Source organism: Mercenaria mercenaria, chromosome 6 (assembly GCF_021730395.1).
Source record: "Mercenaria mercenaria strain notata chromosome 6, MADL_Memer_1, whole genome shotgun sequence".
NCBI lineage: Eukaryota > Metazoa > Mollusca > Bivalvia > Venerida > Veneridae > Mercenaria > Mercenaria mercenaria.
The window spans coordinates 31,684,048-31,702,849 of record NC_069366.1 but is presented as its reverse complement, the minus strand read 5'-3'; the positions used below and the strand labels follow the sequence as shown (position 1 = coordinate 31,702,849).

Sequence of the window (18,802 nt, the reverse complement as noted above, 5' to 3'; positions counted from 1 at the left end):
CAAGTGACCACAAAATCTGAAGGGGTCATCTACTCTGCATGTCCAATCATCTTATTATTATTCAACATTCTGGATCAAGTGGTTCTCAAGTTATTGATTGGAAAGAGTTTTCTATGTTCAGGCCCCTGTGACGTTGAACTTGGCTAAAGTGATCCAAAAAACTAGGAAAAAATATGGACAAGGAAAACTCAATTTTTCTTGCCTACCTATCGGGGAAAGTATACATTTATCCAGCACGCGCCGGGGATAGATATTCCTGTCTTTCCCTAGGGAAAAAAAAACAAAGAAAAATATCAAACAGGGAATGCCACGCACCAAAAACGCAGCCTCCTCAAAACGAAACCCCCAGGGTTGTCTAAAATAGCGTGCACTAAGGTGACGTCACATAGTATTGGTACCATTGTGACGTCATAAACTTTATAAATAATGTCTTAGATCATAGTCGTTTCAGTTCAATGGTGATGATTACATTCAAACAATGGGGACGGCCATGGGCAGTCCGTTCGCCCCTACCTATGCATCATTGTTCATGGGTAAGTTAGAGCAAGACTTTTTACAAAGCCAGCAGCTGAAACCTACTTTGTGGCTTCGGTTTCTGGATGATGTTTTCATGATCTGGGATCATTCACTCGACGAACTGAATAGCTTTGTTAAAGCCCTTAATGAATTACATAGCTCTATTAAATTCACGTATGAAATTTCAACGAAACATGTGTCATTCCTGGATGTTGATCTTACGAAAGATACCAGTAATAACATATGCACCAATGTACATGTTAAAAATACTAACATCCATCAGTACCTTCTCTACTCCTCCAATCATCCAAAGACTTGTAAAGACGGTATTCCCTACAGTCAGGCTAAGCGATATCGTCGTATTATATCTGACGATAATCAATTTGCTAAATCTCTGGACACTCTACGTGAATTTTTCAAATCCAGAAATTACCCAGACAGTGTAATAGATGCTGCATTTAACAAGATGCATAATGTTACACAAGACGAAGCTCTGAAATACAATAACAATTCTGATCAGGTTGATATTGTGCCTTTTGTTACTGAATATAATCCCTCCCTCCCTAACATTGGTAGTATAATACATAAATACTGGGATTTTTTAAACTATCGCCAAATGTATCAGTCCAACAGTTGCATTCCTCTAGACCCGTGTTAGCATACAAACGTGGTAAAAATCTTAAAGACTTCCTTGTAAAGTCTAGATATTCTGCAATGCCCCCTACCCCCATCAGCGCCCGTTCCAGCAAATGCTACCGACCTAGATGTACACATTGTAGCAAAATAGTAGAAACTGATGAATTCGTTAGTTCTTCTAATTCTTCGATGTATAAACTTAGATTTAATACAGACTGCACATCATCAAATGTCATTTATGTCATAACTTGTAAAAAATGCAACATGCAATATGTGGGTCAAACACGACAACAGGTTTCTAAACGTATGAACAGTCATAAATTTGACATTAACAATTTCAGCGATCCAGCATATGCTAGCGGTGTGGCTGCCCATTTCAACAGTACTCATCACAATTTAGATGATTTCAGTTTTTTACCAATTGACATTGTTGATAATGATTTAGATAGGTTATTACGTGAAACGTCCTGGATACACCGGTTAAATACCGTGCAACCATCTGGCATGAACACCAGCGTATTGTTTACTATATGATTACAGTTACCAAGTAACATTTAATAGGGTCTTATATACTAACTTTTTCATAATATCCCTACAGGTTAAATATTTTCACTGTATAGTATTGTTTTTAATATATTTTCTAACTTTAAAATAATATTAACAAATTTTGTAGAAGTTAAGAATATATCGGCTCTATTTTCCAGCATTTTGATATTTTATTGCCGTTTTATTACCTCCCCTTATTACTGCTTCAAGGTTCCCTTTTCCGCCGTTTGACTGCATTTTGTCTTTAATCGTATTTTAATGAAAGTTTTTAATTTTTTGATTGTTTCTGTAATTATATATGTGCGGTTAGCTTTTAAATTAATGTTATTTTACTATTTATATAATTATAAGTAGATCAATCGTTAATTCTCGCTTATGCTTCACATGTATACTTCAAAATTTGTCATGTAGATATGTTGGGTTTTATTTTTTCTCTGCTTCATATTGAAGAAATATGTTTTCGATAAATACCCGCCGTATCATTATGATCCGTATCTATATGTACATTAATACAAATATATTCTGTATTTGCGCTTTTTGTCACGTTGACGTTCGCGTCCAAACGGACGTGACGTCGTTTGTTTTGTAAGTTGTTATTTCTGACGAAGACATAAAGGTCGAAACTAGTCAAGAATGTGTTGTCTTGGTATTTTTAAATCCTTTTGATCTAATAAATAATGTCAGGAAATACCAAAAACCTATTTGTCTCAACGATCTATTTTGAACATGATAGGCAAGAAAAATGATCTAACATGTCTGCCTGTGTAAGACAGCTGTTTTCCATACCCTCGGGACAGCATGGATAAAAAACCTCGCTAACGCTCGGTTTTCCATTCCACACTGTCCCTCGGGTAGGGAAAACCCCGTCTTACACAGGCAGGCATGTAAGATCCTTATAGTCTCCTTATTGCAAAAAGGTACCATACCATGCAAAGAGGTTTCACAAATCATAGCTTGTTGCAAGATGAATTTTTCTGAAAGGTCGCCATTCCATTTGACTTTTACGCTAGCATCCTGGTAAAGATTTTTCAAAAGAACCCAAAGTTTGCTTTGTACTCACAGATGGTAAAGTTTGTTGAACAATACGTCGTGATCCACAGTGTTGAAAGCCTTTTGGGCATCCAGACTAGCCATGGCAAGCTGTTCAGGTGTATTTGTATTAAAAATTGTTTCAGAGATAATTAAAGCGGCATTCACTGATGAACTATGATTTGTGAAACCTCTTTGCATGGTATGGTACCTTTTTGCAATAAGTGCATCAAAACTAACTTGAAATTCTAAGTAAAAAGGGGGGATAATTCATGAAATATTGGTGTGAGAGTTATGGCCCTTGTGCCATATGATGTGGGTGATGATGAGGAATAACTAATTTAAGTTTAAAGCAAATCCATAAAGTAATTACAGACAAAAAGAGAAAAAAGAGAGTGTAAAAAAACCTTTAACCAAGGTGGGGATGCGGACGGGGCGAGTAGGATAGCTCTTCATATACTTTGTATAGTCAAGCTTAAAAGCAGTTAACTATATGTAGCCTACAATATGTAAAGAACTCACTTGTTGTAAGTCTGAATATCACACATGATTTTCAATCTAAATTATGCTGTGTTTTAGAACACTTCCCTGTTAAGACTCAATAATAACTGACTGAATGCTAGTAAGAGGTACAAATTACACAACTGTTATTCCTAGCAAAAAAGGATTTTCTTAGTAGGACTGGACATAATAGCATTATGCCTCACATAAATATGCCCAATGCAAATTTCCCATTAGTTTAACTTAAATAATATTTCATTATCCCCAGAGGTTTAATATCTCATGCACAAAATCGTTTTCTTTTCTGCGCATGTGATATGATCCGAAATTTAATATCACATGCGCCTCGGTAAATATTCATATACTAGTATCTCAAGGTGAACATTTTTCATATCACTCTGTCAGGAATGCAATATTTATATACTGTCTTACAGGAAAAAAGATCATATAAGTTTTATTTATTACTCTAGCAGATTATTTCTATACCGATATTTTAAAATTGCTCTTTGCTTTAAACAAATAGATAAATGCAGAATCATCACGCATATTTGGGTCCATTTTTCACCCCAAATAACAGCAGTTGTAGTGCTCTCTCTCACTCTTAAATTTGTAGCTACTGAGATACATAATTGAGCCGCACCATGAGAAAATCAACATAGTGGGTTTGCGACCAGCATGGATCAAGACCAGCCTGCGCATCCGCGCAGTCTGGTCAGGTTCCATGCTGTTCGCCAACGGTTTCTCTAATTGCAATAGGCTTTAAAAGTGAACAGCATGGATTCTGACCAGACTGCGTGGATGCGCAGGCTGGTCTGGATCCATGCTGGTCGCAAACCCACTATGTTGGTTTTCGCATGGCATGGCTCATACATACAAGCTTACATAGTTGTTATAAAACTTAACAAAATTGGGAAGCAAACGCATTTGTGAGTGCAATAACTCTACCTTTTTTCTGAACAGTCTATTTAAAAATCTAAAGCTGTGATGTAATGAAAACTAGTTTTAACAATTTCATAACGTTTATTTAATTCAATGTACATTGTATATCCAACTCTTTACAAACACAGAAACACTTGGCAATGTTGCATAATAAACAAGCAGTTAATTATGTCCACTTATAGAAAGCAATATAAGCAAGTGCTATTACCAAATTCAAAAATAAAAGTTTTAAACTATCAAGAAACCACTGCATCTCAACTAATCTGTCTCAAAATACATGTATAACAAATTGTGACATATTATCATCAATATAAAGTAAACATATAACAAGAAGTATTATCACAACATCATAAAAACAAATGAGCCGTGCCATGGGAAAACCAACATAGTGGCTTTGCGACCAGCACGGATCCAGACCAGCCTGCGCATCCGCGCAGTCTGGTCAGGATCCATGCTGTTCGCTAACAGTTTCTCCAATTCCAATAGGCTTTAAAAGCGAACAGCATGGAGCCTGACCAGACTGCGCGGATGCGCAGGCTGGTCTGGATCCATGCTGGTCGCACACCCACTATGTTGGTTTTCTCATGGCACTGCTCAAATATAACATCTAGGCATTTTAAAGTAGTATGCATATAACAAAATATAGTCTGAACATTTTTTTTTTTTACAGATATCCAATGTTGAAATCTCTCATCAAATGTATCTAACTTTACCAAATATATGAATCAATTGTACATGCAGAGCTACATTTATAATTAAATGTCATGGCAGTATCAGTCATTAGTTAAAGAAATTCCAATTTTCAGAGGTAATACACATTTATGTTGTGTTCTGCTACATATATTTTAAGTGTGTACTATTTCAGAAGTAATGCATAATACTGTCAATACACATATACATGTCAATTTTATGTTTAATCTAACCACATGTAGAAAATGTTGACATTTTCAAATATGTGTGTGTGTGTGAGCACAATACCCAATTTTATAGTGCTGCCTCGCTGGAATATCACGCCACAGACATGTGACATGATATATTCCACCCAGTCACATTACACTGACATCGTAATGACCAGTCCTAGCACTATCCTCTTAATGCTGAGCGCCATGCGAGGAAGCTACTAGTACCATTTTTACCTCTTTGGTATGACACAGCCAGGGATGAACCCACAGCCTCCCTCACTCAAAGCAGGCGTTCTACCACTAGGATACCAAGGTGATCCATTTTCAAATATACAAGGCAGTCTGAAAGACTGCTATATCCCCCGCCGCTGTTATCGATAGTGAAAGGGTTGATGGTACTGGGTAGAAGCATTGACGTTGCTAATTATATTTTATAGCCCATGTATGCCGACATCAATTAATTTATAGAGATACAGAGAGGACACAAAATGGAAGGCTCAGACCTTTGACCTTAAGTTATGACCTCGACCTTAAGCAGACATTTCTGAATCATGAGTTCTGCACATCGTCTTGAGGAGGTGATCATTTGACTAAAGTATCATTAAAATCCTTCAAGGGGTTTAGGAGATACAGAGTGGACACAAAATGGAAAGCTCAAACCTTTGGCCTTAAGTTGTGACCTTGACATTGAGCTGACTTGGCTGAATCATAATTTCTGCACATCCTCTTGATGAGGTGATCATTCGACCCAAGCTTCAAAAAGAAACCCTTCAAGGTGTTTAAGACACGGAGCGGACACAAAATAGAAGGCTCAGACCTTTGACCTTAAGTTATGACCTTGACCTTGAGTCGACATGGCTGACTCAAAAGTTCTGCACCACTTCTTGATGAAGTGATCATTTGACCTTAGTTTCATGAAAATCCTTCAAGGGGTTTAGGAGACACAGAGCAGACACAAAATGGAAGATTCAAACCTTTGACCTAGAGTTGTGACCTTGACTTCGAATCGACATGGCTGATTCATGAGTTCTGCACATCATCTTGATGAAGTGATCATTTGACCCAAGTTTCATGAAAATCTTTCAAGGGGTTCAGGAGATATTGAGCAGACACAAAATGTTACAGACAGACGAACGGCGGAAGGAGAGAGGGGGGGAAATAATCAGGACCTGGTATACGTTTAACGACTATGTAAGAAGGAAACGGATTTGGTCTGGAGTTGAGAAAAATGTTTGCAGTCCAAAATGGTAGCCACTTAAATTATTTTCATGCAAGTTTTAGCCAGACATGTTCATCCTTGTTTGCAAAGAAGTAAATGAAGGTACTTTTGTCACTTCAAAGGAATAAAAAAAATCAAGACCATGTAATACTATGAAAATGTGATATCTCTATCAAATGACCTATTCAATGAATTGTAAATTTAATTTTGTCAAGTATGTAACATAATATATAATATCATTGGTAGGGCAAACATTTTTAAACATTGAGACTGGATGAATGGTTGTTATTGTTTAAAATTGTTCTCAGGTACCTTTGAAAGCGCTGTAACAAGAAAGTCCAGTACTGTTGACCCAACAAAAGAATCAAGAGGCAAGCTGCTATACAATTTGGAATAAAATAGCAAGTGCATCATCTCGAGCTGCATGGCATTCTTTATAATATAGGTGAACCTGATCATGCTGCATGGGTTTAACAATAATAATATACAATGACCAGTAATACATTCTTTATAACATAGGTTTACCACTTCTGTTACAAAACATGATTTTCACCTTTGTAAAGCAAACTTAAGCAAACTTACCACAAATTTTTAGCATGCTTGGGCAAAAATATAAATGTGTGAAATTTATGCTTTTAAATGTAATCTTAATCCATTACTGGAACTTCTTTCAGGAACAGAGTCTAGATTACATTTACTGAAGTTTACAACTTTTAAAATATCTTTAACCCTACAACTTGCTTTTAAAATCAGAATATTTCAAAGTGCCCGCATAATGTGTGTCAAATCAAAATGCTTGCCTGGTCTTTTAGTGCAACATTTAAATAGCTTTGGTTCATTGGGTTTAAACTTTTGTTCAGAAATGTTCACTTTCTTGCTTTATTTGTACAACAGTTTCATTATTTTCTGGCATATCTAATCTGACAGTGTCATCCTGTGTAGATCTAGTTCTCTGATTCTTCTTCTTATACTCGTTAAGCTCCCTCCTTAGTTTACTAATAAGTATATTCTGAGCTCTTATCCTTATAGCCTGTCTCTTAATCTTTTGATTAAGCTTTGCACAATTTATTGACTTCAGTCTTTCTCTTAAGAGGGCGACATCATTCGTAAGCTTTCTGATTTTTGTATTTTGATCAAATATCGTTTTAATTCTTTCCATATTTTCTTTTCTTTTCTCTTCCTCCATTTCTTGTTTTAATTCTCGACTCTCTGGTAGTTTAAAGGCTGATGTCAGAAACCTGGCATATTTGATCTCATTCTTTGATTTTTTCAATGTTTTTGCTCTTAATAAAGCTCTTTTCAATTTACCGTACAAGCTTTTGGCGTTTACTTTGTCTTCTTCGATACCGAACTTTGCGCACATGTTCTGATGAGCTCTGACACAATCCTGTTCTGATTTTAAGAAAATGACTAGTGCTTCTTGGTATGTAACAGACATGTTGGCAATTCAAAAATTGTTGAAAACACCTCAAATGCTGCAAGTCAAACAAAATTATATATCTATACACTGCAAGACATCAAGTTATTTTAGATACCGGGGTACTTTGTTATGTCAGAAATCGGTAGTCTACACTATAAATCTCAAAATGACTAGTTGCCTTTAGAATTCAATCTCAGCTCTCTCTGATTTCCAAGTTTTTTACCTGAAAAAAAAAAGTAAAAAAGTTATTTACTTTCAATTTCCATACCAAGTATAAAAAGACTGTCTACAGTTACCTCCCTAAAACCATCTACTACCCTAGTTTTTATATGGAGTTGTAGCAAACTTTTCTTAACTTAGAACTTAGAAAAAAGGAATAAGTGGAAATTAACATTTACATAATCTCTTACATGTACTAAGTGTAACACTGACATTTCTAGAGAAACAGAATGTCTATTCCCAAAGAGCAAAGCTAAGTTAGCCGGAATGGTCTGTATCTAAAGAATTTCTCTCTCTCTTCCGTGGGTTTTATCTCACTCTGTTCCTCTGGTCAGACTGCTCAGTGTCTGTACTAGTAGAGGATGAATGTGGCACCCTAAGTGGCTGCCTTTTTACTATGTAAAGCTCCTTTGAAGGTCTTTATCATGAAAAGGGTGTTATATAAATCAGGTATAATATAAGGTTGTGGCTAAAAGAGGGTTCCATAAAACTGGGCTAAAATTCTTGATAGGCCTTACATTGATGCTACAGACCAAGTTCGATGAAGACACATCAAACAATTCATGAGATAATATTTAGCTCTGGTAGCTCCTAAAAAGGACCAAGCTGAGCCATTTAAACAAGCTTGATATTGGTACATGCTAGGATGCTACTGACCAAGTTTGGTGTAATTCTGACCAGTAGTTTGAGAGAAGATGATTCAGTAAAAATGTTGATGCAGGATGAGCAATGATTCAATTTTACTAATAGTTCACTCTGACCAATGTGGTTCAAGTGAACTAAAAAGATACTGACCAATATAACAGGTGCAGGAAATCATTCATTTAAATTCCCTTTTTCTAATGTTTTAACCATTAAGTAATAAGATTCTGTGTTTCTTTTCTTTCTGTGATGAAGGGTGGTCATTTCCAATGAAAATACAAACAAGAGCTGTCAGAGGACAGCAACAGTTACGCTCGACTATTCAACAGCCTTGTCTACTGAATAAATATAAAATAAAAGTAAACAAGAGGGCCATGAAGGCCCTGTATCGCTCCCCTGACCTATTGACCTAAAGATCATCAAGATAGTTTCATTAAGATATGGTCATAAATGTGGCCTGTAAAGTGTTAACTAACTTTTTCTTTGATTTGAGCCGGTGACCTAGGTTTTGATCCCACATGGCCCAGATTCGAACTTGACCTAAAGATCATCAAGATTAACATTCTGACTAAGTTTCATGAAGATACAGTAATAAATGTGGCCTCTACAGTGTTAACAAGCTTTTCCTTTGATTTGACCTGGTGACCTAGTTTTTGATTCCACCTGACCCAGATTTGAACTGGACTTTGAGATCATCATGATTAACATTCTGACGAAGTTTCATGAAGATACAGTCATAAATGTGGCCTCTACAGTGTTAACAAGCTTTTCCTTTGATTTGACCTGGTGACCTAGTTTTTGACCCCAGATGACCCAATATCAAACTCATCCAAGATTTTATTGAGGGCAACATTCTGGCCAAGTTTCATTAAGATTGGGCCAAAATTGTTACCAGTCTAGAGTGCTAACAAACTTTTTCTTTGATTTGACCTTGTGACCTAGTTTTTGACCCCAAATGACCCAATAACAAACTTGTCCAAGATTTTATTGAGGGTAATATTCTGACCAAGTTTCATTAAGATTGGGTCAAAATTGTGACCTCTAGAGTGTTAACAGTCAAACTGTTGACGACAGACGGACGACTGACGACGGACACAGGGCGATCACAAAAGCTAACCTTGAGCACTTCGTGCTCAGTTGAGCTAAAAAAGGGGCTCAATTCAGTAAAAATGCTAAACGGAGTTATGGAACCTGTACAATGTACAATGCATGTCAGCTCATCATAGTGGACAAATATGTGAAGTTTCAATCCATTCCCATTAGTGGGCACTAAGCTACCAGCTTATATATAAAACTAAACCAGAAAAGTTGAAAAAGGTGCATAATTTTGTAAATATGCAAAGTAGTTATGAACCCTGTGCAATGCATGTTAGACCATCACAATGATCAAGTGTAAAGTTTCAATAATTCCCATTAGTGGTTACTGAGATACCGGTACCAGCTTAATACATACAAAAACTTTTCCAAAAACTGCTAAGTCGAAAAAGGGGCATAATTTTGTGAAAAATGCAAAACTGAGTCATGGAACCTGTGCACTGCATGTCAAATCATCACAATGAACATTTGTGTTAAGTTTCAGCCAATTCCCAGTAGTCGGGACAGAGATACCAGCTTACATACAAACACTTAACCAAAAATTGCTAAGTTGAAAAAAACGCAAAATAGAGTTATGAAACATGTGCAGTGTAAGTCAGTTTATCACAGTGAATAAGTGTGTGAAGTTTCAATCTATTCCCACATGTGGTTACTGAGATACAAGCTTACATATAACAAGAGGGCCAAGATGGCCCTAGGTCGCTCACCTAAGAAACACACCATAACAGTGTAAAACATGTTTGACCTAGTGATTTCATGGAAACAAATATTCTGACCAATTTTCATTAAGATTGGACCAAAAAATTGGTCTCTTGTGATAAAACAAGCATTTTCTTAGATTACGATATGACCTAGTTTTTGACCCTAGATGACCCATGTTCAAACTGGACCTAGATTTTATCAAGGCAATCATTCTGACCAAAATTCATGAAGATCAATTGAAAAATACAGCCTCTATCACATATACAAGTTTTTTCTTTGATTTGACCAAGTGACCTAGTTTTTGACCTCAGATGACCCATATTCAAATTCGACCTAGATTTCATTAAGACAATCATCCTGACTAAATTTCATAAAAATCAATTGAAAAAAACAGTCTCTATCGCATACACAGGATTTTTCTTTAATTTGACCTAGTGACCTAGTTTTTGACCTCAGATAACCCATATTCAAACTCGACCTAGATTTCATCAAGCCAATCACTCTGACCAAATTTCATGAAGATCAATTGAAAAATACATCCTCTATTGCATACACAGTGTTTTTCTTCGATTTGACCTAGTGACCTAGTTTTTGACCCCAGATGACCCATTTTCGAACTCGGCCTAGATTTTATCAAGGTAATCATTCTGGCTAAATTTCATGAAGATCAGTTGAAAAATACAGCCTCTATCGCATACACAAGGTTTTTCCTTGATTTGACCTAGTGACCTAGTTTTTAATCCCAGATGATCCATTTTCGAACTCGGCCTAGACTTCATCAAGGTAATCATTCTGACCAAAATTCATGAAGATCAATTGAAAAATACAGCCTCTATCGCATACACAAGGTTTTTCTTTGATTTGACCTAGTGACCTAGTTTTTGACCCGAGATGACCCATTTTCGAACTCGGCCTAGATTTCATCAAGGCAATCATTCTGACCAATATTCATGAAGATCAATTGAAAAATACAGCCTCTATCGCATACACAAGGTTTTTCTTTGATTTGACCTAGTGACCTAGTTTTTTACCCTAGATGACCCATTTTTGAACTCGGCCTAGATTTCATCAAGGCTATCATTCTGACCAATATTCATGAAGAATAATTGAAAAATACAGCCTCTATCGCATACACAAGGTTTTTCTTTGATTTGACCTAGTGACCTAGTCTTTGACCCGAGATGACCCATTTTCGAACTCGGCCTAGATTTCATCAAGGCAATCATTCTGACCAATATTCATGAAGATCAATTGAAAAATACAGCCTCTATCGCATACACAAGGTTTTTCTTTGATTTGACCTAGTGACCTAGTTTTTGACCCAAGATGACCCATTTTCGAACTCGGCCTAGATTTCATCAAGGTTATCATTCTGACCAATATTCATGAAGATTAATTGAAAAATACAGCCTCTATCGCATACACAAGCTAAATGTTGACAGACGACGGACGACAGACGACGGACGACGGACGCCGGACATTGAGCGATCAGAAAAACTCACCTGAGCATTAGTGAGCTAAAAACTGAACCAAATCAGTCAATGCGGACGCTGATGCACAAGTGAGTCCAGTAGCTCTATCTATTCTTCAAATAGTCAAGCTAAAAGGGTCATAACTAAGCCAAATTCCTTGTCCTAGTTATGTAGTCTTGCCTACATATGGAGACCACGATGGTAAACAAGTGGTCAAAGTTTCAAAGCCATATGCCAAACAATTTAGACAAAATGTGGACTGGTACGAAAAACTTAACTGATCTCCAAAAGGGGCCAAAATTCTGCTAAATATCTTTGAAAAAGTTACATACCCTTGACTACAAATGGAGATCATGATGATGAACAAGTGTCCAAAGTTTCAAAGCCACATGTCAAATAGTTCTGACAAAACATGGACTTGTACGAAAACTGAACCAATTTCCAAGTCCAAATAGAACCATTATTGAGACAAAATACTTGACAGAGTTATGTACTCTTGTGTACAGATAGAGACTGCTACAATTAACAAGTGATAAAAGTTTCAAAGCCATAATTATGTCAGTTTACACAAAATATGAACTGCTACGAAAGACATAACCAAGATTTTTAAGCTAAAAGGGGCCTGATTCAGACAAAATCCTTGATGGAGTTATGTACTCTTGCCTAAAACTGAACATGGTGATGGTATATAAGTTTTGAAAGTTTCAAAGCTATATGCCAAGGTGTGATGCTGACAGTGACGCTGACGCGTATGTCGACGCTGTGGTGAGTAGGATAGCTCTCCTTATTCTTCCAGTGGTCAAGCTAAAAAGTACCCTGAAATATCATTGCCATATTAGAACACAACTCTTTTTCGTTAATACTTCACATATATCAATCTGAAAATTGTTCTTTTGTTTATGGTATGTAGATTTATTTTATTTTTGTAAACTTAAGTCATAATAAACAGGACGCAAAAGGGTAACACATATTAATACATTTAAAAGCCTTCCCGTCTAAATCAATCAACCTTTAGTCTGCTGGTGGCAAGTGAATCTGTTTTTGAGGCCGGTGCAGACCAAGATCAGCCTGCACGTATGTGCAGGCTGATCATGGTCTGCACTGTTTATTATTCAGTCAGTAAATTTTCAGTGAACACCCCTTACAATCACAAGTGGTACTGTCCAAACTGAATGATGGACCAGTTCATGTTAGTAATATAGCCGGCTAAAGGTTAAAAAGAGAAACAAAAGAAACAATCTTCTACAGAACCAAATGACTAGCAAGTACATTTACAATATCAAGTGCTAATTAAAAGACTGGCAGGCAAAGTTTTAAACAATATAGCCTAAAACCGCAATGAAACACATTATTCAACCTTTAGCCTGCTAAATTTCTAAAATGGACTGGTCCATCTTTCACATTTGGGCAGTACTATATATTATCTGAAGGGGTGTTGACAGAAAATTTACTGACTGAATAGGGAACAGTGCAGACCATGCACGATTGTGCAGGCTGATCTTGGTCTGCACTGGTCGCAAAGGCAAACACTTGCCGCCAGCAGGGTAATTTCCCTAGGTAAAGGTTAAAGAAATATTAACATGATTAAATGACACCATTTGTATGATGAGCAAAAAATGACCTATCCTCATTAAAAATTACCAACCTTCATAAGCTGATCAAATTCAAGCAGTCTGGTTGTCTTGACATTTAATGGAAGTGAATGATCTTATATATTTGAGTATCTATTTTGATAACTTGCGTCCAACTAGCTTGTCCAAATACATGTCTACTTGCGAGTTATATATGACTAGAATTTTAGGTTAATCCTATGGTCATTTTTAAAATACCAACCACTGCCTAAATATAATGAAAATGATGTTTTTTTCTTACTTTCTTTTTACATTTACAAATACTAGGAGACACCAATGGATCACTGCTGCCACACGCTCCCAAGACACCAACACCTGAATTATATGAAAACTTCACATTTAAAAATTACTATACTGTTGTTGTTCTTTCAAATGCTGAATAAGTATTTATAATAAAAAAAAATGAATTCAATTTTATATAATGCAAAGAGCAGATACTGTTAATACTAACATGCCTTGGTTTATATTTCTGTCAGTTGAATGAATGAATACAAGAGTTATCTAACTTTGTAATGTTATGTCAGTAGGTCTGATCAAAGAGCTATAAAAATAAATAGATTGGCAACTTGAAAGGCATATAGAGCAAATCTCGCAAACCTCCCGTGACAAAAAAACGAGATCTCGTTTACCGGAAGTGGCGCTTTCTCCACGCACCATTTTGTATGCGAAAGCAATTATTCATCGGTAAAATAATTATCACCGTATGACCACGCTTCTTTCGATGGCAAAATAAACGTGTACTTCGTGTCTAAAGACCATTTCTCATTAAACTAATTTTGTTTTAGAAGCTAACATGTATTTTAAATGTAGTTTTAAAGGTACAAATTGTAACTCCATGCTCGCCGATGTTTGTTTTTAGTAAGATAACGCCGAATCACGCTCTGACACGAGCTCACGCGAGATTACAGCCAGTTGCCATTCTGTGTATTTTATATATCTTTGGGCTGATGACTGAGAAGCATAATATGTGAAGTTTCGATCTACGTAAAGACACGCAAATCTTTAAAGCGACACCATACCTACACTGATATTTCTTATTGAAAAATATAAACTACTATAAACTAGTCAAGTTATTTACTATCTACTGAATATGACCCGCGCCATGAGAAAACCAATATAGTGGCTTTGCGACCAGCATGGATCCAGACCAGCATGCGCATCCGCGCAGTCTGGTCAGGATCCATGCTGTTCGCTAACAGTTTCTCTAATTGCAATAGGCTCTGAAAGCGAAAAGCATGTCTCCTGACCAGACTGCGCAGGCTGGTCTGGATCCATGCTGGTCGCAAAGCCACTATGTTGGTTTTCTCATGGCGCGGCTCATATATTATATCAAAACTTTTTGGAGAATCTGTTCATTTATTACAAAATGACAGAAAAACACCTGGGTATCAGTAATTGGACATATTATACATCTAGTGGATATGCAGATTGTGTGATCATCTTATATAACTTAAACTGTGTCAGGTCATACATATTCAATGCAAGTAGTACGGCAACATACAATACAAAAGGTACACTACAGAATTTTTTCTGCCTATTCATATTTACTTGTGAAATACAATCCAAATTTTTGACAGAATTTATATAGGTATATAATACAATAGGGTTATTATAACAGTAGCTCAATCTGGAACGCTGTATTCAGCTCGAGTGGATTTTGCCAAATCGGATCTCACGATCTGTCCTTACAAAATCCTCAAAACCGAATACAAAATCCCAGATCTAGCTACTGTTGTAATGACCCTTTTACTATATACCTCCATCTTTTTTTTTTTTTTTGTTTATTTGTAATCGAAAGAAATCTTGAATGTTTATGTTAAAATGAAATGTGATGTTTTTGTGTGCACTATTTATATAACTGTGTCAGCTCATGCATGTCCAAAAGAAGTGGCTAGTAACCGTACCTCTAGACCATACCGCTAGACCTGGAGTCTAAATACTTCTGTTTCCTGTGACTTACCATATATCTAAAACTCATCACAATCAGAAAAATACAAGAACAAACTTTAGAAATTGTCTCTTGTTTTTATAGATAAAATATAGTCTGCTCTTTGTAATTCTCAGTATTCGTATCGATTACCGGCCCTCCAGCCTGCCCTGTATGGGTTGTCTAGACGCCAGGTCTAGACTAAGAGGTCTAGTTACTAGACCCGTAGGTCTGGCTAACATTATATTTTCTGATTGCATCCGTAAATCCGAGCTGAATTATATTTGCTACAGGTCAAAATAAGGTAAATAGTTTTCCCTATATATTCTATATAAAACTGACCTTTTTTAAAGAGCTACCAAACATAGCTAGACCCATTTCAGAGAACAAATCCTTACCTCATATTAAAGAGTTATGATAAAACTGATATAAAATGAAGAGAAAAGTAGGGGGTCATGTATCTTCTAAGAGAGATTTCTCTGGTCACATTTGCTTACTGTAAACTGACATCAAAATCACACTGCTGTGACCTGAAAGTACTACTCATACTAAAATTGAGCTTGACTTCACCAAATACAACCTGCTCTCCCATTTTTCCTACTAAAATGTTAAAAATACATCCACAATGAAATTTAAACAGAAACTAGCTTCAATTTAGACCTCTGTTGCCATGCCAAGGGAAAAATTAACTAGTGTTCAAATACCTGGCAGCCATTACGTGACTAGACCAGATGGCTCCCACGCTGGTTCCTTTAGTTTAGTTAGGCCTACAGGACCCCTAAGGTAGCAGGGTACACTTTGAATTTTGGCCCCCGTCAATATTTCTTATAAATAGAACTTCGTGATTTTGGATGTCTGTAAATTAAGATGAGAGATAATGATTATTAATTCTTTAGAAAATTTATAAAACCGATATATGTAAAATTCTGATGTCAGTTGGAAAACTAACTGCTGGTAACTAAATTGTATGATCAATGACTGAATGAGACACCTTTTCACGGAAAAATTCAAATCACGGAAGGGTTCTGTGCTTTTTGATTGATACCCAGGAACATTTTCGCTATTTTGTGAAAAAAACGAGCTGGATGGGCCCCCATTCCGTTTATATCCTGACGTTCAGTAAGGATCGACTATTAAATTGAGAAATGCAATAAAATTGGGCATTGTTCTTGCAGTGGGATCATGGCAGGCTGTTCAAAAAGTGCAAAATTGATGATTTTGGCATGCTATTTTTCATGGATGGTGTAAACCTTTTGTTTTGATAACTTTCTTTATTCTTGTATGAGAATCCTGATCTTGCCATTAATTAAAAGCACAAAACATGCACGCAATTTATAAAATGGTTACCCTGATTCTGCTCATAAGGGAAGTGCAATATTGCGACTCCTACATGTAAGACCGTCCGTGCCCAAAATTCGCCGATTTCATGTTTAGCGCCACCTGGCGGATTTCGAGCACTTGTGATTCAAGATGGCGGCCTATGGGGTCATGTGAAAAAATAGCATAATAAGTCTATATTACGATCTACCGCATTCTTCTTCGAATATATCGATATTTCTGTATACATCAAGTTTATCTGCATTGAAATCCATCAGGTATGTACTAATTTAATCTCAAATGTGTAAAATTTTTCGTGAGTAAACATGCCGATATTGGTTACAACAGTGGGTGGGGTAAAATCAGATTTGTTGTACATCGGTTGATATTTTGTGAAAGATGCGCAATATCTTATTACTACATCATGACACATCGTGATTTTAATCAGATTTAACATTAAATGCCATTTAGAAGAAGTTTTAATTCCAATAGTGGATGTCATCTTTGAAATCTATTATTATATCTGGCTATGATTCTAGCATCTGGGTATCATATGTATATACATGTATATTTGGAAAATGCATAGCATTCAGAAACTGACAACACGTATGAGTTAAACAGTGATAACCGAATGACCTGTGCAGAAAAATGTACGTTTAGATGTGGAACACAAACCTAGTGTCTCGGAACACCCACCCTGGAATATGATTCTTATGATGTACCAACCCAGTCGGTGTAAACACCCCGGTACACCACGGGATACATTGATTTCATGTTCGATATACTGTTGTAGCGGTTCTCGTATCGGTTGGCCTCTAAGTATACCCTGCTACCTAACCACTTCTTATCCGAAATGCGATTTAGACGAAATTACCCGAAATTATATATCTATTGTATAAAACATACAGTACCTGCTATTGTAACTCAGATTTAAATACAAAACTCTAAGCTTTGATGATGACGTATGATGCTAAGCAGCTTAAATTTCCTTAAGCTGGTTTCAGCTCCTGAAGGAGGAATAATCTCGACTGTTGTTGTTTTGTTGTTGTTGTTGTGAGGAGTTCAGGTCAGGCACTGCTATTGATTTTTCCATAACTTCATAAGCTAATGGTTAGGTGTGCACCATAAACCGGTTTAAGCTCCCCAGTGGTGCTTCTGCCACTGACCCTTCCAATGCGGTGCCCCACTGTGTTCCTTCATTTGTTTGTTTTGTCCTCGTGTGTTCCCCTTGAACACATTGCTGTTTCCAATCTTATGACCTATTTTGACAAGCATAATTAAGCTACTTAGCCAGTTCAAGCACGGCTTCCGATCAGGTCACAGTTGTGAGACTCAGCTCATTAATTTCACTCAGGAACTTTACAATAACACTGAACAGGATCAACAAACATATGTTATTGTCATGGACTTTTCCAGGTCGATCACATAAGACTAATTAATTTATAAACTACAAAGCCTTGGTGTCAACCCACAAATTACCAATTGGGTTTAATCTTTCCTGTCCAACCGATCCCGGAAAGTCGCTGTTGATGGTCATTTTTCCAGTGAACTTCCTATACTGTCTGGAGTTCCCCAGGGGTCTGTTCTTGGGCCCTGTCTCTTCCTGGTATATATCAATGACTTACCAGACTCGGTCAAATGTAACGCAAGAATGTTTGCAGATGACACCATAATATACCTTGCCATCAACTCCATTTCAGATAGTATATCTCTGCAACAAGACCTCATTAGCTTAGAAACCTGGGAGAAGACATGGTCCATGGAGTTCAACCCGGACAAGTGTGAAGTCCTTAGAATCTTTAGAAAGAAAAATCCTGTGGTCTACCCCTACAAACTTCACAGTATAGAGTTAAAAACTTGTGAGGCAGCTAAATACCTAGGCATAACCATTTCTAAACTTAAGATCTAAACTGGTCCAAACACATTGACAATATCACTTCCAAAGCAACTTCCACTCTTCGCTTCATACAACGAAATGTCAAAACTGACAATAAAAAGGTCAAAATTGCTGCCTATAACACCTATGTCCGCCCTCAACTTGAGTACTGTTCAAGCATCTGGCATCCTTGGCAAAAAACCCTCACTAGCA

At 36.7% G+C, this 18,802-nt stretch overlaps 1 protein-coding gene across 2 annotated transcripts; it reads right to left on the bottom strand.

Annotated features, from left to right (window-relative positions):
• Positions 1-4,228: 4,228 nt before the first annotated feature.
• On the bottom strand, positions 4,229-17,776 carry LOC123549244 (uncharacterized). Of its 2 annotated transcripts, XR_008371307.1 has the most exons (3): positions 17,625-17,776; positions 13,711-13,784; positions 4,229-7,931 (listed from the first exon to the last, which is right to left on the bottom strand). XR_008371307.1 is itself a non-coding variant. In XM_053545544.1 (2 exons), exon 2 carries the CDS (start codon positions 7,724-7,726, stop codon positions 7,145-7,147), a length of 582 nt encoding a protein of 193 aa, XP_053401519.1. In that variant the 5' UTR covers positions 7,727-7,931; positions 17,625-17,776; the 3' UTR covers positions 4,229-7,144. The 2 variants fall into 2 exon arrangements, 1 of the variants encoding a protein (XP_053401519.1); XM_053545544.1 differs by lacking the exon at positions 13,711-13,784.
• Between the last annotated feature and the right edge of the window lie 1,026 nt (positions 17,777-18,802).

Coding starts and splice junctions, on each gene's coding strand:
- LOC123549244 (XM_053545544.1), bottom strand. CDS start 7,726: ATGTCTGTTACATACCAAGAAGCACTAGTCATTTTCTTAAAATCAGAA.